The 15,286-nt window shown below is 42.8% G+C and overlaps 1 protein-coding gene across 3 annotated transcripts in view; it reads right to left on the bottom strand.

Annotated features, from left to right (window-relative positions):
* Nucleotides 1-8,331: 8,331 nt before the first annotated feature.
* The window catches only part of slc43a3b (solute carrier family 43 member 3b), a 29,113-nt gene continuing 22,158 nt past the window's right edge, over nucleotides 8,332-15,286 (bottom strand). For all 3 annotated transcript variants that reach the window (XM_079839522.1, XM_079839523.1, XM_079839521.1), the window contains exons 11-13: nucleotides 11,730-11,916; nucleotides 11,358-11,481; nucleotides 8,332-9,987 (exon numbers count right to left, since the gene is read on the bottom strand). In XM_079839522.1, coding sequence (XP_079695648.1) covers nucleotides 9,886-9,987; nucleotides 11,358-11,481; nucleotides 11,730-11,916 — 413 coding nt within the window. In that variant the 3' untranslated portion in view covers nucleotides 8,332-9,885. The remainder of the gene's footprint in view (nucleotides 9,988-11,357; nucleotides 11,482-11,729; nucleotides 11,917-15,286) is intronic.

A 15,286-nucleotide genomic window follows, 5' to 3' on the forward strand; every position in this document is an offset into this window, starting at 1 on the left:
CCACTTAAATGTAATAGTATCCACTGTCATAATTTGGAATTTTTTGTCTATTTTGACTTCATGTAATAATTGAATAATTTACTCTTTTATGTAATAGTATCCACTGTCATAAATTAGAATTTTTGTCCATTTTGACTTTATGTAATAATTGAATAATTTCCACTTTTATGTAATAATATCCACAGTCATAATTTAGAATTTTTGTAAATAATTACTTTATGTAATAATTAAATAATGTCCACTTTTATGTAATAGACAAAAAATTCACAATTACGACAGTGTATACTATTACATAAAAGTGGACATTATTTAATTATTACATAAAGTAATTATTTACAAAAATTCTAAATTATGACTGTGGATATTATTACATAAAAGTGGAAATTATTCAATTATTACATAAAGTCAAAATGGACAAAAATTCTAATTTATGACAGTGGATACTATTACATAAAAGAGTAAATTATTCAATTATTACATAAAGTCAAAATAGACAAAAAATTCACAATTACGACAGTGTATACTATTTTGACTTTATGTAATAATTGAATAATGTCCACTTTTATGTAATAGTATCCACTGTCGTAATTTTGAATTGTTGTCCATTATGATAAGGAGGGTGACACAGGGATGATGTCACTGATAGGCCACGCACACCAGAGTCCTGCACGGGTCCGATTTTGTAAACCCGCACCCGCCCGTACCCAAAGTGCTTAAAACTGCATCCGACCCGTTTTCCTACAACAGCACTAAATAAAATCCGCACCCGACCCGACTCTCTTAAAATAGAACCGACACCCGACCCGCAATTAAAATAAAATGAGTTTAGCATAAATGTTTATTGCCAGCATACAGAATTTATTACACAACCATTAACACAAGGACAACTTCAGCAGGGACATTCTAAAACGCTTAACGTAGGTAAGACACTGTTATTAAGAGACCAAACTCAGTAAACATAATACTAATAACGTATACTATGTACAAAAAATCAGATGAGCCCAGAATATGAACGCAACGCGTTTAATTACACGTTAAGCATTTTCCTCCCATAAGAAAACGCTTAACGTGGCTTATTTAGGCTACTAAGACAGTGTTATTAAGAGACCAAACTCAGGAAACATAACAAAAATACTTTTCAATAGGACTGCTTGTGCTTGGTTTTGTTACCACAGTTATCTGCGTGCTTCCTCAGCGATGAAGTTCCACATTTGCGGCTATCTTTTCTTCAACTCCTCATGATCCATCTCGACGAGTGCAGGCAGATTGCGCACGCGCTGCACGGCCACAAATAAACTGATATGGATTTGAAATGATTTTATCAGCTTGAAATACAGGCAAGGCATATTTTTGTATATGCATATTTTTAGGAACACATCTACAATATACATGCATATATTTTTATATATAGGCCTATAGTCTTACTACGCATGCGCGGGTTGTGAGCGCGTTGTTTGTGTTTGAGCTCCGTCAAATTGATTCATAATCCTTGATTTTCTCCTTAATACTCGCTTACAAAAGAATACTTTCTATTATTTACAGCGTGTGAACATATCTCCGATACGATTCTCTATAAAAAACAATCGGATTGCTTTGATATCGCTACTTATATCCGAACTTCCGCTACTAGCCGTAGCCTGCTAGCCTTGCACGCGTGGTAACTTGTTTAACGTTACACCCGGTAAACACTGATAGCTACAATTCGCCATCGTAGCACTTCTGCTACAATGGCGAATAACTCGGATGTGTGTCTAATGTTACCTTTGAGTGCAGGCGAGGACACGTTCGAGCTGCATTCGGTGCAGTTGGAGTTGGAGTCGTTGGAGAGGCAGATTCGCGGCCTTCTAGACAGACAAGCTGTGCTGAGAGAGCGGCGAACGGCGCTTGAAACATCACGCGCCGATGCGCACAAGTCAGTGGATACTAACATTTTGACTCCGACCTCGTCTACTCCGCGTGTTTCTCTGCACAGGACCCAAGCACCCAGGACGCGATCATCATCCCTGGTTTCATTCACTCCGGCACCGACACAGCACCATGGACCCTGGGTGTTTCCACAGCGGAAGACGTGAGCCAGGACCAGAGCGAGGACCTCTCCGCCCCTCCCGGTCTTCGAGATCTCCACCCGGAACCGCTTCTCCCCTCTTCGCGAGACGAAACGCGACGCTGTGGTCATCGGTACTTCCATCGTCCGGCATGTCCACGCTACCTCAGGTAAAGGCAAGGTTATCACTCACTGCTTTCCTGGTGCTCATGTTCTCGATGTCGCTGCGCAGGTTCCCGAGATCCTGAACGGTGACGAGCGCATCGGAGCTGTCGTGCTGCACGCGGGAACGAACGACACCAGGCTGCGGCAGACGGAGGTTCTGAAGAGGGACTACAGGAGCCTGATCGAGACGGTGCGCAGAACATCGCCTGAAGCATCGATCATCGTGTCTGGACCGCTTCCCACGTACCGACTAGGACATGAAAAGTTCAGTAGATTATTTGCTCTAAATGAATGGTTAATGTCATGGTGTAATGAATAGAAGCTGCTCTTTGTAAATAACTGGAATCTGTTTTGGGAGCGACCTAGGCTCTTCCGTCCTGATGGCCTTCACTAGGGATGGGTCGCGATTTTCGAATATTCGATTAGTTATTTAATTATAGAATATCGAATAGTATGTGCGATTATCGTCCAAAAAAAATCCCCATGTTGTCGGTGCTGATGTGGTGCTGACGCGTTCATGTAACCAGAGGCGCTGCCAATAACGCACCTAAAGCTGCCAGTCAGCTCTCAGGGTGTTTTATACTGGACACGTTTGCTGCGGTCCGAGTCTGATTCTTCCCTCCGCCTCCGCAGTGTTGGTCTGGTTTCACACTCAACTTGAACCCTGGTGCGTTTGCGTTCATCTTACGTCATCACAGACGTGCACGGGCGTGATAGAAAACAGAACGCGGGTCAATATATTGGGCTTTTTTCAATTAATTTGGTGCTATTATGTGCAGCTGAGTAAACGACACTTGGGTTTACCGTATGTGTGTCGCTTGAAGGCGGCTTTGCTGCTTGCAAACAGACTCTTTTGAGGAGACGGTGAATTGCCATTCATTTGCTGCCCTGATTGCACTCTATGCGCTAATACACTGCAGGCTCGCTCTCGCGATCGCATCTCAGCTAAATCATCAACACTATCATCTCTTACGTGTATGTTATTGAACTAATGACATTGTAATCGGCTAAAACGCATGCGCTGGTTACTACCCGAGTGTTTGCACATTCACGTGAATCACGGCTCAGCTCCGAGAGCAACCGAACTCCGGTTGTGTGTTCTCGGGTTCGGTACCTCAGTGCACACAAAGCTCTGTAGGTAAGCTTTCACATTAGCAATTTTTAATGCTAACCGTGCCCCATTCCGAACTAAAATGCCAGAGTTAAAACGCCCTGAGACAACAGAAGAATAACACATCGTCTCACGCGCACGCTGTAGACTTGTGGCATTTATCAGGTAACTTGGGGCGATGTCACATTACAGTCATATGTTTCAGCATGTTACAATAAATATATGGCTTGAGTTGATATAGCCTATTCCCTAATGAATTAAACAGTTTGTTATCCTACAGATTGAGAGCGTGAATGGTCTCTCCCCCCCTCTCTGTTTATACGCGTGTAGCCTTTACATGCGTGCATGCGGGGGAGGCATGGGCGTCGGAACCATTGTATGTGGGTGGGACAAGACCCACCCACTTTTTACGATCAATGATATTGGACCCACTCACTTTTATCATCTCTAACATTCAGCATGTCTGTTTACCTACCCCTAACCGATAAACACTTATTATTAAACACGTTAGACACTTTATTTCCACTTTTTGTAATATTTTCTTCATTTTTATTGAAAATAAATGCCTTTCCGATCTGATATGTGATGGGAAAAGGGAGAAGATTGAGCTCGGCGAAAGCCGGACTCGAACCGCGGGTCGATTTGTGTCAAAAGTAGATGCCGTGCGTCTTACCCCTACACTACTGTCGCTCTCGTTGATATGGCGATTTTCTTAATTTTGTCTTTCCGAACTATACGTTTAGCAAGCAAAGCGGTATATTTGTACTTAATGTAATTGACATCTACTCCAGTAAAAAAATTCTGAGGACCCACCCACATTTGTTTTGCTTCCGACGCCCATGGGGGGAGGAGTTGCGATTTTCGAATAAAAATCGAATAATTCCCAGCGATCGTCGAATATAATTTTTGCTTGAAATGCCCATCCCTAGCCTTCACCCCAGCAGAATCGGAGCGGCTCTTCTGTCGGACAACATCTCCAGAGCGCTGCACACCGCCATCATATGACTAGTAAGTCAAAGTCCAAATAACAGTATTTGCTGTCCTAACTTAATTGACATAAGTACCAATGTAGAACATTATATAGAAACTGTGTCTATTCCTCGTTTAGTGAGGTCAAACATTAAATCTACTGTAGGATCTAGGAAAAATCTAATTGTGATTAAACCAGAAAATCGCAATATTAGTGAACAAAACCAATTTTGTACTAACTTAATTGACATAAGTACCAATGTAGAACATTATATAGAAACTGTGTCTATTCCTCGTTTAGTGAGGTCAAACATTAAATCTACTGTAGGATCTAGGAAAAATCTAATTGTGATTAAACCAGAAAATCGCAATATTAGTGAACAAAAACAATTTCTAAAACTAGGTCTTTTAAACATTAGATCGCTCACACCTAAGGTGGTTATTGTAAATGAAATGGTCACAGATAATAGTTTCGATGTACTTTGCCTTACTGAAACCTGGCTTAAGCCAAATGATTATTTCGGTCTCAATGAGTCTACTCCACCAGGATACTGTTATAAGCATGAGCCCCGTCTGATTGGTCGTGGCGGCGGTGTTGCAACAATCTATAGAGATATTCTAAATGTTACCCAGAAAACAGGTCACAGGTTTAATTCATTTGAAGTACTAGTGCTAAATGTTACGCTATTAGATGTAAGAAAGAAATCTGTATTATCTCTAGCCTTAGCTACTGTATATAGACCTCCAGGGCCCTATGCTGATTTCCTAAAAGAGTTTGCAGACTTTCTCTCAGATCTATTGGTCAACGTCGATAAAGTATTAATTGTTGGAGATTTTAACATACACGTAGATAACACAAATGACGCGTTAGGGGCTGCGTTTACAGATCTATTAAATTCCTTTGGGGTCAAGCAAAACGTCACTGGTCCCACTCATCGTCTTAATCACACACTAGATTTAATTATATCACATGGAACCAACCCAACCGACATAGATATTATACCACAAAGTGATGATGTCACTGACCATTACATGGTAACTTGCATACTGCGTACTGCTGAAATCTGTCATGTTGCGCCACGTTATCGACCAGGCAGAACAATCCTTCCAACCACTATAGATAGATTCTCAAATAGCTTACCGGATCTGTCTCAGCTGCTAAGTGAACCCAAACAAACAGATGAACTAGAGGAAATGACTAGCAGTATGAGCACCATTTTCTCTAGTACATTAGAAATTGTAGCACCAATTAGATTAAAAAAGGTTAAAGAGAAAACTAAAGCACCATGGTACAACAGTGCTACACATGTTATCAAGAGAGAAACTCGTAACTTAGAGCGTAAATGGAAACAAACTAATTTAGAGGTCTTTAGAATCGCATGGAAAGAAAGTATGTCACGTTATAAAAAGGCCCTAAAAGCAGCCAGAGCTGAGCATCTCCGCAAACTAATAGAAAATAACCAAAATAATCCAAGGTTTTTATTTAACACTGTGGCTAGACTAACAAATAAACAAACATCGCCTAAGCAAAATATTCCGTTACAGTTTAGTAGTAATGATTTTATGAACTTCTTCGCTGACAAAATAGAAAGCATCAGAAACAAAATTGTAAATGTACAATCATTAATGATGTCTTATGATTCAACCGCAACTATCGCCCCTCAAGAACTACTACACCGCTTTACAACTATAGAACAGGAAGAGCTAAATAAACTTATCATTGCATCTAAACCAACAACATGTTTATTAGATCCAATACCCACTAAACTACTGAAAGAGTTGTTACCTGTAGTGGAAGAGCCTCTTCTCAATATTATTAACTCGTCTTTATCTTTAGGTCATGTTCCAAGAATATTCAAGTTGGCAGTCATAAAGCCTCTCATTAAGAAGCCACAATTAGATCATAATAACCTAGCAAATTACAGACCAATTTCAAATCTTCCATTCATGTCTAAAATACTAGAAAAAGTTGTGTCCGCTCAATTGTCCTCTTTCTTGCAAGAAAATGATATCTATGAAAAATTTCAATCAGGATTCAGGCCGCATCACAGCACAGAAACCGCACTCGTTAAAATCACAAATGATTTACTTCTAGCTTCTGACCAAGGCTGTATCTCAATACTAGTTCTACTCGATCTTAGTGCTGCGTTCAATACTATAGATCATAAAATACTATTAGATCGACTTCAAAATTACACTGGTGTTCAGGGACAGGCATTAAACTGGTTTAGATCGTACTTATCAGACCGCTACCATTTTGTCTGTCTAAATGGGGAAAAATCAAAGATAACGTCAGTAGACTATGGGGTGCCGCAAGGATCCGTGCTAGGCCCTCTGCTATTCTCTATATATATGCTGCCACTTGGTAATATTATAAGAAAACATGGAATTAATTTCCACTGTTATGCTGATGACACTCAATTATATATTTCATCACGACCAGATGAAAACGCTAAATTATCTAAACTGACAGCGTGTGTTTAAGATATTAAACACTGGATGACGTGTAATTTTCTGCTATTAAATTCAGATAAAACAGAGGTATTACTTATTGGTCCAAAAAACTGCCCACAAAACCTCTCACAATACAATTTTACCTTAGAAGGATGTCCTGTCGCTTTATCCACTACAGTAAGAGACCTGGGTGTTATATTAGACCGCAACTTGTCTTTCGAAAGTCATATTTCATATGTTACAAGAACGGCATTTTTCCACCTTAGAAACATTGCTAAGCTACGTAACATGCTATCTATTTCTGATGCAGAAAAGTTAGTTCATGCATTCATGACCTCGAGACTAGATTACTGTAATGCTTTATTAGCTGGTTGTCCTGCATCATCAATAAACAAGCTACAGTTAGTCCAAAACGCAGCTGCTAGAGTTCTTACTAGGTCAAGAAAATATGATCATATAACACCAATTTTATTATCTCTACACTGGTTACCTATTAAGTTCTGTATCAATTACAAAGTATTGCTACTGACCTATAAAGCCCTAAATGGGTTAGCTCCAGTGTATTTAACTGATCTTTTATCGCCCTACAATCCATCGCGCTCTTTAAGATCACTAAACTCGAGGCTTCTGGTCATTCCTAGGATATCTAAGTCCACTAAAGGAGGGAGGGCTTTTTCACATTTAGCTCCTAAACTCTGGAATAGTCTTCCGGATATTGTTCGAGGTTCAGACTCGCTGTCCCAGTTTAAAACTAGATTAAAGACGCATCTCTTTAGCCAAGCATTCACATTATAAATAAGTTTTATACTACAGTTAAATCGCACCAACAGCATTAATATTCTGAACAGCAGCTATGCTAATTATTTCCCATCTGCTTTTCTGTTGTTATCTCAGGACACTAGTCCCGAGGTAACTAGTTCATCAGCTCCAGTTTGTATCCAGCCTCTCATGGAGACTTCAGATGCCCCGACACCTGTGATGAGACGACTCGACGCCTGTGAAGAGACGACTCAACGCCAGCGTTGTTATGGCCTAAAATAATACATGATTGATTAACTTATCCTAACATTTTTCTTTAACATTCTCTTTCTAACATTTTTCAATGTACATTTATGAAATGCACTTTCTGTGAAGCTGCTTTGAAACAATGTGTATTGTGAAAAGCGCTATACAAATAAATTTGAATTGAATTGAATTGAATTGAATATATTCGTTTGCACGTGACTGTTTAAAACCGTGTTCTCCCTTGTCCGACCCGACCCGCACCCGTATCCGACACAGGAGGATGTTTTTCACCCGTTTCAGCAATATTCGCGCAGGACTCTGACGACATACACAGACTGTGTCCTGGGGAAAATCACTGATTCCTCTGGATTTAAACATTCTTTGAAACATTTGGGATAATGTACACAAGCCAACACAATGTATAACACTATTGGATATTTTAATCAAAACAATCTTACATATTGTGCCTTTAATGCTCACATAATCAAGACTTATTTTTTTAAACTGGGCATTTTGAACATTCAATAGAAAACATTCTGATCTTTGTTATCCGGGCAGGAATCACTGACACAGACACATGCTCTTCTTATAAAAATTCCCTTTATTTGGAGTAATGCTGATATTAGTTCAGACAGAAGCGTTAGAGGCACTGAGGAGGATGTGTTTCATGCAGCGTCCAGCAGAGGCTCCCACACTGACAGGAAATGGTGTGTGTGTGGGGTTCAGTGCTCAGTGTGTGTTACTGTCACAGCAAACATTAAGTGCGTACCTTCATTTGCAGACATTTCTCCCGTTTGGTCAAAATGTCCATGTCATAGTTCCCTTTACGATTATCACTAGCTTCATGACATCTTTTGTACAGTTTTTTATTCAACAGTTGTACACGTTCATAAAAAAGGTCACAGTGTTCTATCCCACAAACAGAACGTTCTCTCAACGTTCCTCCAGTAACGCTAACAGAACGCTCGTTCAGAGTTATCCAGTCTTATGTTCTCTAAACATCAGCACAAAATCATTCTTTATACATCAATCATGAAATGTTCATGAGTGTTTCAGTTCCATGTTTCTGAGTGGCTCGCAGAATGCCTGACAAAAAACCATGCTGACTTATTTCCGTAACTTGTTATAAAAAAAAGTATCTCTCACCTCAGAAAACCGAACTTTCCTGCCCTGTGCTCGTGGTGGGCACTCTTCAATCGCATGCGCAAATGTGCCGGCAAGAGAAACTTTGAGCATGCAACGTTTCGTTGTCAATTAGCAAGTCATGAAATAAAAGCAATGTACCAATAAATCAGTGTGTGAGTGTGTGTGTGAGGGAAAGATCACCTTGTTCAGCTTCACAAATAACCCAGCGTTAAGGGAACAGTGGAAGCAGTTTGTGTTTGTTCCCAGTCAAGAGTGGAAATCGCAAGCGGTGAATGAAACTGCAGCAAATGTGTGTGTTTTGTTGGCAATCGGTGCGTAAGTGCATTTAATGTGAACAACACCAATGTATAGTGTGTGTGTGTGTGTGTGTGTGTGTGTGACTCTTTAGCTCCGCCCACTGCACGCCTCCACGAGCTCGGCTGTTTTCAGAAAGAATCAGTGCAGTGTTTCTGTCTTTTTCATTCAAAAGTAATGTTCTCATAATGTTTGAAGAATGACACAATGGAACGTTCCATTAACGTTCACATAAAACGGTTTTTAGAACATTTAAGATACTTTGAATGTTCAGAAATAATTTCATAACTTAATGGGAATGTTCTTAGAACATATTTGTGTCAGCTGGGATGTGATTATGAAGGAATGTTGAGTTTTTCTCAGGTGTTTTACACTTATTTTGAATCACATTGTCTTTTAGGGTTAAAGCAAATATCAGTAATCTGGCCTAATGATGAGCTGGCAGAACATTTTCTCGTTTCAGTCTCTCCACAGATTGTGTTTTTCCTGCGTGTATAATGTCTGTGTGAATGTGCATGATCCAGTAGTAGATTAGTAAAACAGCTGCTGCGTTCAGCACAGACTATACTCAGGGTCAAGAGTCGACCTCTGCAGGACAGGCCACTGAGAGGTTAGTCACATATTACTTTGCACTATACTTTGTTTTGTCAAGAAAAACAGAAACCAGTTTGAAAGGTCAGAGGTCAGGTTGATGCACTTATGAAGCGGCTCTGTGGGCCGCCTGACGCCGACACTGCAGGTACACATACAGCGGGCTGGCGAAGGCCAGGAGACTCAGAACGGTCAGGCCGATGTTCACCTAGAGGAACCAAAGACAGTTCAGTCAGCGCTGGTCATCTCAAACCACAGAAATGCTTAAAAGAGGATCTATTAGGCCCTTGATGTGTTCTGGCTCTACTAGAGCAGGGTTTCCTGCTTGAGTGTTGATTATTTCCTCATATTCTCCATTGTTGTGGCTCCTCTCTTCCATAGATATCCATAATAAAGGCTAGATGTCTCGTCCGCGCTGCTGGCCAATGGAGGTCGACGTCTGCTCCTGGCGGCCATCTTGTCACAGTCAGCTCGCTCACTCATTGTGTTTTAATGGTGCTTGCACTTTTTAAATAACCATAACTTGCTAAATTTTTCTACCGATTTTCAAACTGTTTGGTTTGATAAACGTCAGAGATGTAGTTATGACACTGCATACTTATGAATAATTATTCATAATTTGTTCAAACATCCAGAATTATAGCCACGTTAATAACGTTTGTAAGAAACCAAACCATTTGTAAATGCGTCCAGATTTCAGCGAGATAAGAGTATTTGTGTTCAGATCACTCGCCTTACATCAGGAGCCCGCCAGAAAGCTGGCCTGTGACAAGATGGCCGCCGGTGACAAGATGGCCGCCACTGATGATGTTAGAGACTGCCGTAAGACATCTAGCCTTTATTATGTATATCTACTTCCTGTCTCTATGAAGCCCCTCCTTCTGAAAAGCACACTGTGCTCTGATTGGTCGGCTGGAGCGGTGTGTTGTGATTGGTGTTTGGGAAATGCCCCGCCCCTTAAGTTTCAACACACGACTAACACTACGGAAGAAACTCAAGATGGAGGCGTTTGAGGAGTTCAGAAACACTGATAGAGAAGAACACATCTCACACTGAAGACAGATGAAGATGGGAGAATGTTTATCTAGATGCTGTTTGACTGATGAAACTTGAACAGAACAGTTTCAAAATCTCAGAAAAATGACAGCAGCTCAACAGCTGTCTCTTATCTTGAGGCGGCCTCCCTCCTTTTGCTTCCTGAGAAATGTTTGGCAGACGTGTTTAGGCTAATGTTGAGAAAACACGTTCCAGGGAAAGCACTAAGCCACTGAAATAAACCGGCTGGTAAAACATACTGTGTGTTTGAGCAATAATTGCTCAAATCATGCTCTGCACTGGAAGGTTATAATAACAGTTGGGTAGTTTGTCCCAAATGTAATGTTTTGCCAATCGTTTCAACAGGAATCGATCCAAAATGTTATGGCGAGAGCGAAAGATTTCCCCTGATGTCTGAAAGTGATTCTGTGTGAGCTGTGCTTCATTCAGCTCCACTACTGCCAGCAGACCTGCTGTTAATATGCCCTTATCCCCACACGCGTGCAGCTGTGGGAAAGAGGCATAAAGTATGCAGAGGCTTACGTAAAGAGGGTCTCCAGCCAGCGGTCCCTTGATGAGGGCGAAGCAGGGATACTGGAGCAGCGAGAACACGGCCGACAGAGCCATCACCATTCCATACAGCTTCCCAAAGTGGACAGACGGGAACCTGCAAGCACATTCATGTTCACTGAACCGCTCTCGTCTTTCACTTGTGGATGCATTGACATGTGCTAAAGTCTACTTCTATTTCACAAGGTAAAATGATCTGTTGATATTTACTCGCCCTCAGTCCAGTTCCAAACCTGTGTGATTGTGTTTTTCTCAGATCTGGAGCCGGTGTATTTTATCCTTTAGTGTTGCACACATGACAGGTTTGGAGCGGCGTGAGGGTGATTATGGGCCGGTGAGACTCACGCCACACTGATGAAGGCGGCGTTTCCTCCGTACAGGAAGGATCTGTTGAGCACCTGCAGGATGAAGGTGAGGTACTGCAGAGGAAGGACAGGGGTGGCGGCACACACGGAGAACAGCACACACTGCAGAGCTGTCAGAGCCAGGGACAGGAGGGCCGCCTTCAGGTCTGCTTCTCGCTCACTCTCTCCTGTAGAGCACAGTGAAGAGGACAGTGAAGAGGACAATGAAGAGGAAGAGGAAGAGCACAGTGAAGAGGAAGAGGAAGAGGACAATGAAGAGGAAGAGGACAGTGAAGAGGACAGTGAAGAGGAAGAGGAAGAGGACAATGAAGAGGAAGAGGACAGTGAAGAGGAAGAGGAGAGTGAAGAGGAAGAGGAAGAGGACAGTGAAGAGGAAGAGGAAGAGCACAGTGAAGAGGAAGAGGAAGAGGACAATGAAGAGGAAGAGGACAGTGAAGAGGAAGAGGAAGAGGACAATGAAGAGGAAGAGGACAGTGAAGAGGAAGAGGAGAGTGAAGAGGAAGAGGAAGAGGACAGTGAAGAGGAAGAGGAAGAGCACAGTGAAGAGGAAGAGGAAGAGGACAGTGAAGAGGAAGAGGACAGTGAAGAGGAAGAGGAAGAGGACAATGAAGAGGAAGAGGACAGTGAAGAGGAAGAGGACAGTGAAGAGGAAGAGGAAGAGGAGAGTGAAGAGGAAGAGGACAGTGAAGAGAAAGAGGAGAGTGAAGAGGAAGAGGACAGTGAAGAGGAAGAGGACGGTGAAGAGGAAGAGGACAGTGAAGAGGAAGAGGAGAGTGAAGAGGAAGAGGACAGTGAAGAGGAAGAGGACGGTGAAGAGGAAGAGGACAGTGAAGAGGAAGAGGACAGTGAAGAGAAAGAGGAGAGTGAAGAGGAAGAGGAGAGTGAAGAGGAAGAGGACAGTGAAGAGGAAGAGGACAATGAAGAGTAAGAGGACAGTGAAGAGAAAGAGGAGAGTGAAGAGGAAGAGGAAGAGGACAGTGAAGAGGAAGAGGACAGTGAAGAGGAAGAGGACAATGAAGAGGAAGAGGACAATGAAGAGGAAGAGGACAGTGAAGAGGAAGAGGACAGTGAAGAGGAAGAGGACAGTGAAGAGGAAGAGGACAATGAAGAGGAAGAGGACAGTGAAGAGGAAGAGGACAGTGAAGAGGAAGAGGACAGTGAAGAGGAAGAGGACAGTGAAGAGGAAGAGGACAGTGAAGAGAAAGAGGAGAGTGAAGAGGAAGAGGACAGTGAAGAGGAAGAGGACGGTGAAGAGGAAGAGGACAGTGAAGAGGAAGAGGAGAGTGAAGAGGAAGAGGACAGTGAAGAGGAAGAGGACGGTGAAGAGGAAGAGGACAGTGAAGAGGAAGAGGACAGTGAAGAGAAAGAGGAGAGTGAAGAGGAAGAGGAGAGTGAAGAGGAAGAGGACAGTGAAGAGGAAGAGGACAATGAAGAGTAAGAGGACAGTGAAGAGAAAGAGGAGAGTGAAGAGGAAGAGGAAGAGGACAGTGAAGAGGAAGAGGACAGTGAAGAGGAAGAGGACAATGAAGAGGAAGAGGACAATGAAGAGGAAGAGGACAGTGAAGAGGAAGAGGACAGTGAAGAGGAAGAGGACAGTGAAGAGGAAGAGGACAATGAAGAGGAAGAGGACAGTGAAGAGGAAGAGGACAGTGAAGAGAAAGAGGAGAGTGAAGAGGAAGAGGACAGTGAAGAGGAAGAGGACAGTGAAGAGGAAGAGGACAGTGAAGAGGAAGAGGACAGTGAAGAGAAAGAGGAGAGTGAAGAGGAAGAGGACAGTGAAGAGGAAGAGGACAATGAAGAGTAAGAGGACAGTGAAGAGGAAGAGGACAGTGAAGAGAAAGAGGACAGTGAAGAGGAAGAGGACAGTGAAGAGTAAGAGGAGAGTGAAGAGGAAGAGGACAGTGAAGAGGAAGAGGACAATGAAGAGGAAGAGGACAGTGAAGAGGAAGAGGACAGTGAAGAGAAAGAGGAGAGTGAAGAGGAAGAGGACAGTGAAGAGGAAGAGGACAATGAAGAGTAAGAGGACAGTGAAGAGAAAGAGGAGAGTGAAGAGGAAGAGGAAGAGGACAGTGAAGAGGAAGAGGACAGTGAAGAGGAAGAGGACAATGAAGAGGAAGAGGACAGTGAAGAGGAAGAGGACAGTGAAGAGGAAGAGGAAGAGGAGAGTGAAGAGGAAGAGGACAATGAAGAGGACAGTGAAGAGGAAGAGGAAGAGGACAATGAAGAGGAAGAGGACAGTGAAGAGGAAGAGGAGAGTGAAGAGGAAGAGGAAGAGGACAGTGAAGAGGAAGAGGACAGTGAAGAGGAAGAGGAAGAGGACAATGAAGAGGAAGAGGACAGTGAAGAGGAAGAGGACAGTGAAGAGGAAGAGGAAGAGGAGAGTGAAGAGGAAGAGGACAGTGAAGAGAAAGAGGAGAGTGAAGAGGAAGAGGACAGTGAAGAGGAAGAGGACGGTGAAGAGGAAGAGGACAGTGAAGAGGAAGAGGAGAGTGAAGAGGAAGAGGACAGTGAAGAGGAAGAGGACGGTGAAGAGGAAGAGGACAGTGAAGAGGAAGAGGACAGTGAAGAGAAAGAGGAGAGTGAAGAGGAAGAGGAGAGTGAAGAGGAAGAGGACAGTGAAGAGGAAGAGGACAATGAAGAGTAAGAGGACAGTGAAGAGAAAGAGGAGAGTGAAGAGGAAGAGGAAGAGGACAGTGAAGAGGAAGAGGACAGTGAAGAGGAAGAGGACAATGAAGAGGAAGAGGACAATGAAGAGGAAGAGGACAGTGAAGAGGAAGAGGACAGTGAAGAGGAAGAGGACAGTGAAGAGGAAGAGGACAATGAAGAGGAAGAGGACAGTGAAGAGGAAGAGGACAGTGAAGAGAAAGAGGAGAGTGAAGAGGAAGAGGACAGTGAAGAGGAAGAGGACAGTGAAGAGGAAGAGGACAGTGAAGAGGAAGAGGACAGTGAAGAGAAAGAGGAGAGTGAAGAGGAAGAGGACAGTGAAGAGGAAGAGGACAATGAAGAGTAAGAGGACAGTGAAGAGGAAGAGGACAGTGAAGAGAAAGAGGACAGTGAAGAGGAAGAGGACAGTGAAGAGTAAGAGGAGAGTGAAGAGGAAGAGGACAGTGAAGAGGAAGAGGACAATGAAGAGGAAGAGGACAGTGAAGAGGAAGAGGACAGTGAAGAGAAAGAGGAGAGTGAAGAGGAAGAGGACAGTGAAGAGGAAGAGGACAATGAAGAGTAAGAGGACAGTGAAGAGAAAGAGGAGAGTGAAGAGGAAGAGGAAGAGGACAGTGAAGAGGAAGAGGACAGTGAAGAGGAAGAGGACAATGAAGAGGAAGAGGACAGTGAAGAGGAAGAGGACAGTGAAGAGGAAGAGGAAGAGGAGAGTGAAGAGGAAGAGGACAATGAAGAGGAAGAGGACAGTGAAGAGAAAGAGGAGAGTGAAGAGGAAGAGGACAGTGAAGAGGAAGAGGACGGTGAAGAGGAAGAGGACAGTGAAGAGGAAGAGGACAGTGAAGAGAAAGAGGAGAGTGAAGATGAAGAGGACAGTGA

This window comes from Gobio gobio, assembly GCF_949357685.1.
Source record: "Gobio gobio genome assembly, chromosome: 16".
Classification (NCBI taxonomy): Eukaryota; Metazoa; Chordata; class Actinopteri; order Cypriniformes; family Gobionidae; genus Gobio; species Gobio gobio.